Source organism: Denticeps clupeoides, chromosome 2 (genome assembly GCF_900700375.1).
Source record: "Denticeps clupeoides chromosome 2, fDenClu1.1, whole genome shotgun sequence".
Classification (NCBI taxonomy): Eukaryota; Metazoa; Chordata; class Actinopteri; order Clupeiformes; family Denticipitidae; genus Denticeps; species Denticeps clupeoides.
In genome coordinates, this window is record NC_041708.1 from 1,771,055 (window position 1) to 1,784,550 (window position 13,496).

A 13,496-nucleotide genomic window follows, 5' to 3' on the forward strand; every position below is an offset into this window, starting at 1 on the left:
AAAATCAAGATCAAGTGGCGTGATGCAAAAACATAACACAATTTGTTAACTACTTCTTTTTCATCATTGTAGATTCAAGTTACTCGGTACATTTGGTTAATTTTTAAAACCGTGCTATACCTAAAACTGCAGCACTCTGTACTACATCAGTGTACGCTGCTACAGTTAGAATTAGCGTAATGAAACCATGCTTACCTTTACGATTGCCAGTTTTATCGTTGCAATTGGCACTACCAGCTAACTTTACCTGGTCCTTATTCATGAGGAGGTTGGACCATTTTACATGACGAGATTTCATATCGTTGCCGGGTGGCCACTTCCCACCAGCTGCAACTTTTAATAAGAGGACAGGAACACAGACCATCCACACGGCTCGATCACGCGCCGGATTACAGGAAAAAGCAGGATTAGCTGCTCCCAAAGGAGATCAGGTAATTGGCTGACGGTCGAGACGTGACCTTTCTCAGCGGTGCCTGAGGTCGGTTCCTGGGATTCGACCTCTCACCTCTCACCGTGTTACATCTGTCGGTGTCTTTGCTCTCATATTCTCTTTGTGCATAATGAGCATCCATACACAGTTTGGCTGTGAAACCTCTGCAACGTTATACATGCTGAATCCTGTTTAGTTCATGATCACCAGGGCCTTGGAAGCATTAGTACAAGTGTCTACAGGACTGCGTGTATGAGACCTAAAAAGATGAGACCCATAATATGATTATATTAAACAGAAAAAAAGAGCAATTACACGGTCAAACATTTTAATAAAATTCACTGGAGCACAAATAATCCACAAAATGCTTCTGCCGTGGCATTGAAAATTGATGGGCGGATGCTCTAGAGAAACATGTCTTCAAAATACTCATCAAATTCCTCCTCCCTAAAACAGGAAAAAAAAAATCATTATTCCTAATATATGCTCAACAACAGGATGTGACAGGAAGTGGTCAATTAGGGCCTCACCTTGACTTCTCCTCTGTGACGGGGACAGGGCCCTTCCAGTGGTCCCCTTCTGAAGTCCCCTTCTCTGCCTGCTCCTCACCGCTCCCTGAAAACCGCAGTCAAACTTCAGACCAGGCCAACGTGCTACTCAACCAGGCTTTAGTAACCAATCGTAGAATTTTTTTAATACGGGGACAGTCCGTGGCAGGAGCGAACAGGAAGTACAAACCTTCATCATCTGATGCTCGGTCTGAGTCATCGGAACTTCTTGCTGAGGATGAGTCTACAAATTCAATGAAAAAAACACTGTCGGCACTTCACGCTGAAATAACACGCAGCCATCAAATACTACTGAACATGCCCGACAAATGATTTCAGAAGAGAAAACCAGAAGCCCTGCCTTTCCGGCTCCTTTTCTGCTTCCTTTTGTGCTTTTTAAGTTTCTTTGGTCGCGAGGACGTGGATTCCGGCCGCTGTGGCTCGTCTCCAGCTCCACTCGAACTTCGCTTTCTTTTTGTTTTTACTTCCTTCCTCCTGAAGTAGGAGATGCGCATGAAACTTTGGTCTTAAAGAATGACCCATGCGGTCATCTATCACAGCACACATGTTTTCCAGATATGTACTTACTTATGGTGGTAGTTCAGTTTGAAAGAACAATCCGGACATAGTCCTGCAGGGCAAAAAAGGGACAAATTAAGAGTGACAGCAAAGGTATGGTCAAAGGGAGACAATTCCATGTTTGTGTAGAAATGACTCATAGTGCTCCTAAAATTGAACCCTGAGGGACATCCACAAGAACAGGGGTCAAAACTATGCCTCTGATTACTGGCTAAAGATTTCTGCCAGTTTTCTTTTTAAGGTCCAGGAAGCATTTGTGTGGAACAACAAAGGACCAAAACCAAAGGTTCTCCTAAAATGCAAGCTGGCTGTCCCTCAGAATGTCCTTTCAATAACAGATGCTTTCAGTGCACGTAAAAATCGCAGACGCTCCACAGTCTTACGCAGCTTCACAAGAGCGTTCCTCTTCTCCCCGTGCTCCACATATGCAAAGTTCACCTCCCAGCTCTTCAGGCTCTCCTGCATCTCACAGCGCTTGTTCCCACACAGGAACTGACCTACAAAGCATGATAGATGTGCAATCAGTAACACTCATCGCATTTATCAGACACTTTTATCCAGAGCGCCTTACAATCAAGTTACATGGACAGACACTCTTGCTCAGGGACACAATGGTAGTAAGTGGGGTTTGAACCTGTGACTTTGTGGTCTTCTGGCTCATGGGCGGCTGTCTAACCCGCTAGGCTCCTACCATTAGACCAGGTCCACCTTCACAGACACTGATGCTTATTTAGTGCATATACCTGCTCGTGGTTTTGGTCACGCGATGAGCAAATGAAGTGAAGTGTCACATGTGATACACAGCAGCACAGCACATGGTGCACACAGTGAAATTTGTCCTCTACATTTAACCCATCACCCGGAGTGAGCAGTGGGCAGCCATGACAAGCGCCCGGGGAGTAGTGTGTGGGGACGGTGCTTTGCTCAGTGGCACCTCAGTGGCACCTTGGCGGATCGGAATTCGAACCGGCAACCTTCTGATTACGGGGCCGCTTCCTTAACCGCTAGGCCACCACTGCCCCGGAATGCAAACTCAGGGCGACAGATTCGATGAGTAAGCTGCCATCCCATCCAGCCGCGCTCTTAATTTACTGCAGAAAACCAATAAGGTCGAGTGAAGGTACACAGCACGATTGGTCAGATCTGTTCACTGCCCTATCAGTGGTGGCCTAGCGGTTAAAGAACCGCCCCCTTAATCAGATTTTTTCCGGTTTGAATCCCGATCCGCCACTGCTCCCCACACACTGCTCCCCGGGCGCCTGTCATGGCCGCCCACTGCTCACCAAGGGCGATGGCTTAAAGCAGAGGACAAATTTCACTGTGTGCACCGTGTGCTGTGCTGCTGTGTATCACAATGACGATCACTTCACTTTTCATACAGGGATTTACACCCCCAGGAGGAAAGTACTCCAGCACCTCTGTGCAATGAAACCATACGTCAAATGCACACGTATCCTGATACATACACAACATACCGATCAATTCTTCAGCCTCGGCTGAGGACAGCAGCCCGGCGGGGATGAGTGCCGTCACCCCAGCTAAGGCCGGCTCTTAACCCCTGAGACCCGCAGCCTGGCTGGCCTGAGCTCCAACGGGCTTAAGAAGGGGAGCCTCCAGATTGCAGCAGGAAAAGTGCGTCATCCACGAGTAACTTACCCCCCCCGCGCCTTTCACTCCCGTGCACTGTGACAAAAGTGACATCTGGGGAGCAAACCGCTTTCAGCGATAAATATCGTACGGTAAATGCCGTAAATGGAAGGGATATGGAAATATGCGTGGTGTCATAAAGCATAAAGCTGCTTTTGCTTGTAGGTTTTAAATAATGCGGACAGACATCAGTTATGAAGTCCCTTTGTCAGAAAGGGCGCTTGGCGTTGAGAGTAACAAAGTGGGTGAGTATAGAAGAGGGGACTTTAAGGGGACAACACATCCCCGCCATTAACCAGGAAAACCCGTCTATTAGCAACTTAGATGATCTCTGGCACTCGAGCAGTGCTTAGCCCTGGGTAAAAACCTCACGTTGCCACGGGAACCAATTATCCCGTCTCAGCTCTGACGTACGCCGCCGTAAGGGACACCCCAGCTGTCACCCAGTGGCTTTGGTAGAATGCGCAGTCATCGAATGTCCCCTACAGAATGCCAAATAACCCACCTGACATCAGTAGAAATGATGAAAACTATGAAAATTGGGCTGGACAAACGACTGGAATACTTCTTTCTAGCGTCAAGTACATAACAAACGGATATTATTTATTTATTTATTTATTTTTTACAAATCTCCACCACCTGACATGTTCGCCCGTTATCGGGTCGGTTAGGCCTGTTTCGCAACGACATACAGCGGCGCGGGGTTCCATTTCACCGTATGGAGAACACTGCGGTCTGTAATTACGACCGTGACAATTATGCAATGAAATAATGAAGAGGCGAGGGGAACAGATGGCCCCGGCCACCACAGGCGGCCTCTGCCGCAGCTCAAACGACAACCTCAGCAGGAGCCGCCGCCCGCAGAGCATTAGACAGAGGAGGGGGCTGCTGGCCAAACAGGAGACGTTCTTCTGCGGCCTGTGTGATTTGGTGTCACATCGCCAAACCGATGCCTGTGGTTCACACGTTATCCTGAAGGTCGTTTCAGGAAAATCATCTAATGGGTCTTCTCGGACTAAAAGAAGCCCCCGGACGTTCCTGCTGCCGGGTTCACACGCCCTCCAGCGAGCAGCACACTCGCAAAATGCAAAAGCGCAAGGGTGGGTGGGATTAACACTACTTTGTCGGGAAAAGCACATTGGCTTACTGAGCGCGCTCTGGGCAGCAGGAATAGCTCGGCCTGGGCGTCCACTTGTCCTCGGGTGGGGAGATTATGCAAGGAGCAAAATCGTCAAATCAGAAAACTCTCCCGTAGTACATTAACGGCCCAATGTACATACGACGTGTTATAATACTACAGAACTGAGAGGAGACTGGCCCCCCTTCCCCAAAAATTTTCATAAAATTCTTTTTTTTTTTTTTATTGATTAATTTTTTTGCTGTACGATGGGTGGGTTTGAGGGTGGGGTGCATTGTCACCCCAACAGCTGTTGACAGTCACCGGATGGGCCCTAAACTGTACTCTCTGTCACCATCTAGTGACCAAAAGCCCAAACAGTCTTTCATTTATTTAAATGAAATATTGTATTTCTAATAAATAGTGCTGGTACACTCGGTACAGGGATATAATATAAGCTGGTGGGCAGTGATTTGACGTATGTTCATGTGCGGTGGGATTTTTGACAGAACAAATATAAAAATTTACCTTTTCCGGATACAACTTCATTTTCAATGCGCCACCTGAATCCAAACTGGCCATGGATCAAAAACAGAAAGAAACACAGAGACTAATTTTACGACAAAGTACAAGTGGGAAACGTATATTTTTGGGAAAATGTGCAAATGTACCTTGTTCTCTTTGTATCGATTTAAATCAGCGATGCAGTATTCCTTGAAGAGTTTATCATAGTACCTCTTGGCCAATTCCTTCTCCCTAAAAAAAAAGGCCCATTTCAGAGTTTAAACCGTGGCCTCAAAAATGCCCATTTATTAACTCTGAATAAAACAAATCGCTGAATATGTACCACGTCATATCCTCCTCATCCTCGTCCCTCCAGAGGAACCGGTGGTTCTCCCTCACTACGTCCAGGTCCGTCTTGTCCTTTGCACTGTAGTGCAACGTGGAAATGAAACGCATGCATGCTCAAGGACATTATGCCGATGCCGGAAAAAAAAAAAAAAAAAAAACAGAAATCCGGTGAAACTCACGTTGAACGTCTTAAGTCATCCATCTTCCCGCCATAGTATAGTATATAATCACCAACAAACTTCTTGTGTCTCTCAAACTGACCATGCAGGGTTAAGGACAAGGTGTGGCAAATCATTTTATTCAAATAAAAAAATATATATATAATATTCTGCTGTTGTTCAGGTAACCATAATATAACATGACACGAGATAAGGTCACCTCCAATCTAAAAATTAAAATGAAATAAAAATGAAAGTGAAGTGATTGCCACTGTGAAACACTGCAGCCCAGCAACCTTCCGATTATAAGTCCACTTCATCATTCTTAATTGTTTCATCCAAAATCATCTGGCAGCACACACAAAAGTGAATAAAAAATGTCTGAATTCACCAACTCTCAAAAATACTTGTCATACCATCCTTAAATGAGACATTAGTTCCTCAATGTCTATTTCTGACTAGCAATTTTTCCTCAAATAATAGAATCAATCTGGCAATGGACTGTCTGACCACAGACTAAATGTGCATACATGTTAATACATGCTTCTAGCTGGATCTTGCAAAAATTTGACGATACGGACAAGAAAATAAACAATTTTTTTTTCTATTCTATTCATATAATTGCCCTGTGCAGAATCCTCGAAAGGATACAGCATTCATCGATATGAGGTGTTGCCTTCTGTTTCTCGCCTCCTCCCTGTGGATGGAACATTGTACAAGTTTAGAGCGACACAAGCCAACCGCACACGTAAAAATAATAAACAAACAAACAAATAAATAAATAAATAGAATTCCACATGTACCTGTCCAATTCTTGGGATGCGACGTCCCTGTGAGCCACCTTTGCCCGCGTCCCCTTCTGAAAGGGCTTCTGCAGGAGGAGCTGGTCTTCCCTGGCCCTCGGGGGAGAAGGACATGTTGGACATGCTGGACATGCTGCTGTGCTCTGGAGGACATCTGGTGCCTACCTTTTGACTCCATGGCTGCCCACTGACCCGTCCTGCCCCTCTTCATCGCTGAAGTCCGAGTCATACCCTCCGCCCCCATGGACCTAGACGAGGTTACAAATGACAAGATTTAAAAAAACTATTATGACGCATGTGTACGGTCAGCAGGGTCAGAGGTCAAAACGGCCTCAGTGAAGTTAGCAGCGAGTTCTGTGTTCGACAGACATTCACAGACCGTTGCCGGATTTTTTTGTGTATGTCTGTAAACTTACACGCACACGTTGGTTTTTAACTGCTGTAAAATGCTGTAAAAAATGCTGTAAATGTAACTGCCGCAGCCGATAAATCGTGAAAATGCGAAATAATTCAGCGGCTCGCGATTTCGTAGACGTTCCAAAATAAAAGTCGGAAGGACAGGGAATGATTTAATTTATATTAACATGGCGCCTTCAAGCTTGAGGCTCAAACTACATGTTGAAATCCATGTACATCATGCACTTTTCAAATTGTGAAAGATGTAGATAATGGGGTTAGGTTTAGGTTTGGGCTTTTATTTCGACACGTCGCATACCGTCAGAAGGGCGGCTGCATTATTTCGCCCATTCACAATTTATCGGCTGCAGCAATTGCAATTGTGTGCGTGTACGTTGACAGACATACATGACTTTGTGAAAGTGGAGATTCCTAGGTTTAATGAGTAAGAGATATTCTAGTTCTATGAATGTCGAATAAAAAAAACCCCACTGCCAGCTTTAGCGAGGTGTCATCAAGACGCTCGCTGCAGCAATGTGCTTATAAGCAACAAAAATAAATGTAAATTTTAAGTCTTACTAACCTTAACGAGATCGAGACCCCTTTCCTCCATGTCTCACATCTGCATGTTTACAACACGACGGCGCTAATTGATGACGTCACTCGACCCGACGAATCATAAGCAGGAGGCTGCACCAGGCCCCGCCCACCTGGCGAAAACCACATTGTGTGTTGCGCGTTACTATCTGAACGTAATGATCCATAATTTATACGTTATTTTATTATAAATATATTTTGTATAGAACGAGTTGCATTCCCAGACGAGTGATTGTGTGTTGTAATAAAGCGCTAATATTGAGAATATAAAACGCCCCGTTGTAAACGTGACCGGCGGGCCGCCGCTGCGTGCGGGCATCTTTCATCGGGAAACAACCGGCCTTTTATTCGCCCGTTTCTGCGACTGCGCGCTCGGGAGGAGGAAAGGGGGTCGCTCGGGTGGGGCGGCGGGGGGACTTTTCCACGGCCTCGGAACAAAAGTACGCTGTTTTCGGGAGGTCACCCTCCACGCAGATTACGGGGTTCGAGGGGGGTGTTTCGGGGCGAGCACAACAGTGCACCTTTGTTCCGGGGGAATCCGGGGCATTTTTCACGGGGGGGCGTTTCGAATTCTGCGCACCTGGACGCACACCGACGCGCTTTCCTATTTATTACCCCATTTTTTTATTTTCTTATTTATTCTTGCACCGCTCATTGTTCGCCGTTCACCATTTTGGCACCCATTTTACTGCTGGCTCGGGGTTATGCATCCATATTAAGACTTTATTAGTACGAATCTCCATTGAACAGGGGACGTTCGGTTGTGATACCCCGATATCACAAAAAACGAAAATAAACCGCCGAGCCGATCGTCCGCGACGTTTTTTTTTTGTTTGGATGTCGCAGACGCGCCGCTTCCTCATGAATATTCCCCATCCGACATATTACATATTCATGCCCCCCCCCCCTACATAAATAACGAACAAAAGGCCGTCCCCGCCTGGAGATGGGGACAGTCGCGATAAACCGATCTGATCGGCATGCGTGAATTATTGACGCCGCCGCCGCAGCTCGGTGCGCTCCGCGTTGTCGCCACGGAGGGCGGCCGCTGAGGGGCTTTCGCGTGGGAAACCGCAGCGCGGCGAATCGCCTGGACGGCCGCCCGGGGTGGAGGGGAGAGCTTCTTCCAGAGCCAGACCCGGGGCGACAGGACGCGCGTCCCCGCAGCCATGCGAGCCGCCACCACGGTGCTGCTGCTGCTGCTGCTGTGCTGCGTCGCCGCGGCGGCCCGGCGACCCAAGGCGCCCAAGTGTCCCCCGGCGTGCACGTGCACCAAGGACAACGCCCTGTGCGAGGGCGTGAGGTCGGTGCCGCACAGCTTCCCGCCGGACGTCGTGTCGCTGTGAGTTCGCCGCCGGTCCCCGCCGCGCGTCCCCGTTGTCGCCGCCGCTTCTGACCCGGTGCCGCGTCTCTCTTCTATTGTTGTTGCCGAGCAGGTCCTTCGTGAAGTCCGGGTTCAGCGAGATATCGGGGGGCAGCTTCCTGCACACCCCTGCCCTGCAGCTACTGTGAGTGGGTTTTTATTTTTACTTTTTTACCCTCTAGACGAGGTCCGGAGGAGAGTCGGGCATCCGAGACAATAAGCATCCTGGCCCGGGGCCACACAAAGGCCCCTCAGACCGGGGTGCTAATACAAGGCCGTCTAATATTCATCTTTAATATTCCAAAGGGGGGAAATAAATGATATTGTGCATGAAAGGATCCTGAAACAAAAGTCTGGTTCGCCAGGCCTCAGTTCCGGTGCCCCGTGTCATCTTGACTTACGTACACAAGGCACAGTAGAAGTTGCAGGGTCGTACAGGATCAGGTTTATTAAAACGGGTATACTTTGTGAAGTCCATGTTCAGCGAGAAATTGGGGGGGCAGCTTCTGTTTTTTTTTTTTTTTTTTTTTTTTTTTACTTTTTTACCTTCTAGACGAGGTCCGGAGGAGAGTCGAGCAGACAATAAGCATCCTGGCCAGGGGCCACACAAAGGCCCCTCAGACCAGGGTGGAAAGTAGGCGGTGTGCTCCTACAAGGCCGTCTAATATTCATCTTTAATATTCAGAAGGGGGAAATAAGTGATATTGTAAACGAATAAAGCACGAAAGAATCCTGAAACAAAAGTCTGGTTCAGAAGGCCTCAGTTCCGGTGCCCCGTGTCATCTTGACTTACGTACACATGGCACAGTAGAAGTTGCCGGATCAAACAGGTTCTGGTTTATTAAAACGGGTCTGTTACTGTTGTACGTATTAAAAGAAAAGAGAAAGCGAGAGAGAGAGAGAGAAAGCGGGGAGCCAAGAGAAGGCCGGAAGCTGGGGGACGAGGAGGAGGAACAGTAGAGTCCCTTTTCTACTCTGCTTTTCCCTTGTTTAAAAGGTTGCCGCTGACCAATCATGATTGTCCTTTGGTGTTTCCGCCTTGTCCAAGCAGAACTGATCCCGTCATGGCACCTCAGGCCATTTGTTCGGAAGGGGGGTCTTCATGGAATTAGACGTGATTGTCATTGTGATACAATGCAGCACAGCACACGGTGACACAGTGAAATGTGTCCTCTGTATTTAACCATCACCCTTGGTGAGCAGTAGTCACCATGACAGGCGCCCGGGGAGCAGTGTGTGGGGACGGTGCTTTGCTCAGTGGCACCTCAGTGGCACATTGCCAGATCTGGATTCGAACCGGCAACCTTCTGATCACAGGGCCACTTCCTAAACCACTAGGCTTGAATCCCGACCCGACAAGGTGCCACTGAGGTCCCCTTGATGAAGGTACCGTCCCCACACACTGCTCCCCGGGCGCCTGTCATGGTCGCCCACTGCTCACCAAGGGTGATTGTTAAAAGCAGAGGACACGTTTCACTGTGTGCACCGTGTGCTGTGCTGCTGTGTATCACAATGACAATCACTTCACTTTTCATACAGGGATTTACACCCCAGGAGGAAACTACTCAGCAAGGGTGATGGTTAAATACAGAGGACGCGTTTCACCATGTGCTGTGCTGCAGTGTCTCAGAATCACTTCACTTCCACTTACTGTTTTTTTCCGCCGTTTACAGGTTGTTCACAGCGAACACGTTTGACTCCATAGACGAAGATGCGTTCCAGGGACTGCCCCACCTGGAATACCTGTGAGCCGCCCACCTTCATACTGCCGGCACCATCACAACAGTCCAAAAGGACAATTAACCACAGACTCCCCTTTCCTTTCTAGGTTCATCGAGAACAACAAGATCGATTCCATATCTCCGCATGCATTTCGTGGCCTCAAGTCACTCATACACCTGTGAGTTTACGGCGTCACGCGACATCGCCGTGCCAGTGTTCGGGTTTCTCATTTGTGCTTCGTCCACCAGGAGCCTGGCCTACAACAACCTGGAAACTCTTCCCCGGGACGTCTTCAAGGGCATGGACGCCCTGACCAAAGTGTGAGTTTACATTTACCACATTTACCAGACGCCCTCATCCAGAGCGACTTACAATCAGTAGTTACAGGGGACAGTCCCCCCTGGAGACACTCAGGGTTAAGTGTCTTGCTCAGGGACACGATGGTAGTAAGTGGGGTTTGAACCTGGGTCTTCTGGTTCATAGGTGAGTGTGTTACCCACTAGGCCACTACCACCCCTGAGTTCCCACGGTTTATGTGTTCTGTCAGCGGAATGACGTGTCGTGTCGTGCAGGGACATGCGAGGGAACGCGTTCAGCTGCGACTGCAAGCTGAAGTGGCTGGTGGAGTGGATGTACAGCACCAACGCAACCGTGGACCAGATATTCTGCGCCGGACCTGCGCTCTACCAAGGGAAGAAGATCAACGACCTGGTGCCGCAGTCGTTCGACTGCATCACGGCGGGTAAGGCCCCGCCCTGCCCCGCCCCGCCCCCCTGATCCTACTTCCCGGAACTTCTGCTGACGAACGCACTTTGCCCCGACAGAGTTCGCCGCCCACCAGCCCCTGAAGTTCGAGTCCATCTCCGTGGAGGCGTTCGCCTTCAGAAAGGACCAGTACGTGGTGTTCGCCCAGCCGTTCACCGGGACGTGCAGCTTCTTGGAATGGGACCACGTGGAGATGGTGTTCCGGACCTACGACAGCATTGAGAGTGAGTGCCGCGCTTGCGTTTACCAGCAGGGGGCGAGATGTGACACTCGTACTCGGTTTAAGTGGGGGCAGCGGTGGCCTAGCGGTTAAGGAAGCGGCCCCGTAATCAGAAGGTTGCCATTAAATGCAGAGGACAGATTTCACTGTGTGCACCGTGTGCTGTGCTGCTGTGTATCACAAGTGACAATGACTTCACTTTCACTTAAGGACATTTACTCGTCCTTATCGACATGCTTCTTGGGTTCCAGGCACTTCGACTGTCGTCTGCAAGCCCATGGTCATCGACGACCAGCTCTTCGTCATCGTGGCCCAGTTGTTCGGCGGCTCCCACATTTACAAACGGGACGTCTCGGCCAACAAGTTCATCAAGATCCAGGACATCGACATCCTGAAAATCCGGAAGCCCAACGACATCGAGACCTTCCTCGTCGACGGCGAGTCCTTCTTCGTGATCGCGGACAGCTCCAAGGCGGGCTCCACCACCGTCTACAAGTGGAACGGCAACGGCTTCTACTCGCACCAGTCCCTGCACCCGTGGTACCGGGACACCGACGTGGAGTACCTGGACATCGGCGGCAAGCCGCACCTCATCCTGTCCAGCAGCTCGCAGCGGCCCGTCATCTACCAGTGGAGCCGGGGCCAGAAGCAGTTCGAGCGGCGCACCGACATCCCGGAGATGGAGGACGTCTACGCCGTCAAGCACTTCAAGGTGAAGGGCGAGCTCTACATCTGCCTGACGCGCTTCATCGGCGACTCCAAGGTGATGCGCTGGGACGGCGCCATGTTCGCCGAGGTCCAGACCATGCCCTCGCGGGGCTCCATGGTGTTCCAGCCCGTGGCGGTCGGCGGCTGGCAGTACGCCGTCCTCGGCAGCGACTACTCCCTCACCCAGGTGTACCAGTGGGACGCCAAGACGCGCCACTTCGTCCACTTCCAGGAGCTGAACATCCAGGCGCCCCGGGCCTTCTCGCTGGTGTCCATCGACCACAAGGAGTTCCTGCTGGCGTCCAGCTTCAAAGGGAAGAGCCAGATTTACGAACACCTAATAATCGACCTGAGCAACTAACTCGGCGGCACGGGCGCATTCACCGAGATGGACCAAGTGCATGATGTAGCCCACTAATAAACCCCAGATGAATGCCTTGCTAGAAAAGTCCTTTGTGTCCTCCTCTGTTGTCGCCAACGGTTACGCGCTCTTTTTTTTTTTTTTTTTTGGTCTCTCCTTTCAACAGAACCCATTGTCCCGTGTATTCTCTGCGACTGTAGGCCGCCCCAACGTGTGCGACCAGGGTTGTATGCCGAGGAGGCCGCGATCTTTTCATTGGCCTCTGACTTCGAACAGTTCGCTCACGGTTTTTTTACAGCAGAGCGGCAGGGGGCAGGGGAAAAAAAAGTAACAATACTTTTGTACGCGGAATAAAGGGACCGTTCCAGCGGGGGCGAAGGACACAATTAAAAACGACAACGCTGTACAGCCAACAATTCAAGCGTTTAGAAGCTGTGTTTTACCGGCCTTTCATTTTTAACGTTGCCTGTTTGTATGTTGTGTATGGTACTAATAAACCATCTTAAATACAAACCACTGCATACATTTGGATTTGTCTAAGAAAAAAAAAATTGACGTGTGTGTGATTTTTATTCAGCGCTTAACAAATATGCACGTTCAGTTTAGAAAGCAGAAGAAAGTTATTTTTTGGGGAAAAAAACTTTCTTTTGAGAGCTCTTGATGAAAGAGTTCAGTGTGTTTGTGTGTGTGTGTGTTTGTGTTCATTCACAGCACTTTACATCCGTCAGCACTAACTAAACACGAATTGATGAATGGATGATGTGTGTGATTTTATTTAGTACTTAACAAATACACATATTCTTTAGAAAGCAGAAGAAAGTGAATTTTTGAAGAAAAAAAGCTCATATTGAGTGTGTGTGTGATTTTATTTAGTACTTGACAAATACACACACATTTCTTTCAGAAAGCAGAAGAAAGTGAATTTTCAGGTGCTCTTCATGGAAGAGTTGAGTGTGTGTGTGTGTGTGTGTGTGTGTGTATGATTTTATTTAGTACTGGACAAATGCACAGATTCCCTTCAGAAAGCAGAAGAAAGTGAATTTTTGGGCACTCTTGGTGAAAGAGTTGAGTGTGTGTGTGTCTGTAATTTTATTTAGTATTTGACAAATACACACAGTTCTTTCAGAAAGCAGAAGAAAGTGAATTTTTGGAGAAAAAAAAGCTCTTATTTAGTACTTGACAAATACACACAATCCTTTCAGAAAGCAGAAGAAAGTGAATTTTTGGCCG

The 13,496-nt window shown here is 48.6% G+C and overlaps 2 protein-coding genes across 3 annotated transcripts; one reads left to right on the forward strand and one right to left on the reverse strand.

Moving 5' to 3' along the window:
- Positions 1 to 741: 741 nt before the first annotated feature.
- Positions 742 to 8,007, reverse strand: fra10ac1 (FRA10A associated CGG repeat 1). 2 transcript variants are annotated; one of them, XM_028966441.1, is made up of 14 exons: positions 7,114 to 8,007; positions 6,300 to 6,382; positions 6,135 to 6,224; positions 5,983 to 6,028; positions 5,353 to 5,429; positions 5,169 to 5,252; positions 4,993 to 5,077; positions 4,850 to 4,895; positions 1,941 to 2,054; positions 1,567 to 1,609; positions 1,340 to 1,473; positions 1,169 to 1,222; positions 961 to 1,045; positions 742 to 877 (listed from the first exon to the last, which is right to left on the reverse strand). In XM_028966441.1, the coding sequence occupies exons 1-14, from the start codon at positions 7,141 to 7,143 to the stop codon at positions 835 to 837; spliced, it is 1,014 nt and encodes a 337-aa protein (XP_028822274.1). In that variant the 5' UTR covers positions 7,144 to 8,007; the 3' UTR covers positions 742 to 834. The 2 variants fall into 2 exon arrangements, with proteins under 2 accessions (XP_028822274.1, XP_028822272.1); XM_028966439.1 differs by having other exon boundaries at positions 6,135 to 6,230; positions 7,114 to 7,999.
- Positions 8,008 to 8,023: 16 nt separating this feature from the next.
- lgi1b (leucine-rich, glioma inactivated 1b) lies at positions 8,024 to 12,779 on the forward strand. The gene is made up of 8 exons (XM_028966437.1): positions 8,024 to 8,469; positions 8,564 to 8,635; positions 10,164 to 10,235; positions 10,319 to 10,390; positions 10,461 to 10,532; positions 10,785 to 10,954; positions 11,037 to 11,201; positions 11,449 to 12,779. The coding sequence occupies exons 1-8, from the start codon at positions 8,297 to 8,299 to the stop codon at positions 12,264 to 12,266; spliced, it is 1,614 nt and encodes a 537-aa protein (XP_028822270.1). The 5' UTR covers positions 8,024 to 8,296; the 3' UTR covers positions 12,267 to 12,779.
- The last annotated feature ends 717 nt before the right edge of the window (positions 12,780 to 13,496 follow it).

What these genes read in the sequence shown, in the direction of transcription:
- lgi1b (XM_028966437.1), top strand. Translation starts at nt 8,297, where the DNA reads ATGCGAGCCGCCACCACGGTGCTGCTGCTGCTGCTGCTGTGCTGCGTC. An exon ending in CTGCCCCACCTGGAATACCT is followed by an intron (nt 10,236 to 10,318) that starts GTGAGCCGCCCA and finishes TTTCCTTTCTAG; the next exon opens with GTTCATCGAGAACAACAAGA. An exon ending in ATGGACGCCCTGACCAAAGT is followed by an intron (nt 10,533 to 10,784) that starts GTGAGTTTACAT and finishes CGTGTCGTGCAG; the next exon opens with GGACATGCGAGGGAACGCGT.
- fra10ac1 (XM_028966439.1), bottom strand. Translation starts at nt 7,143, where the DNA reads ATGGAGGAAAGGGGTCTCGATCTCGTTAAG. An exon ending in GGCAGCCATGGAGTCAAAAG is followed by an intron (nt 6,231 to 6,299) that starts GTAGGCACCAGA and finishes TTCTCCCCCGAG; the next exon opens with GGCCAGGGAAGACCAGCTCC. An exon ending in GTCACAGAGGAGAAGTCAAG is followed by an intron (nt 878 to 960) that starts GTGAGGCCCTAA and finishes TTCCTGTTTTAG; the next exon opens with GGAGGAGGAATTTGATGAGT.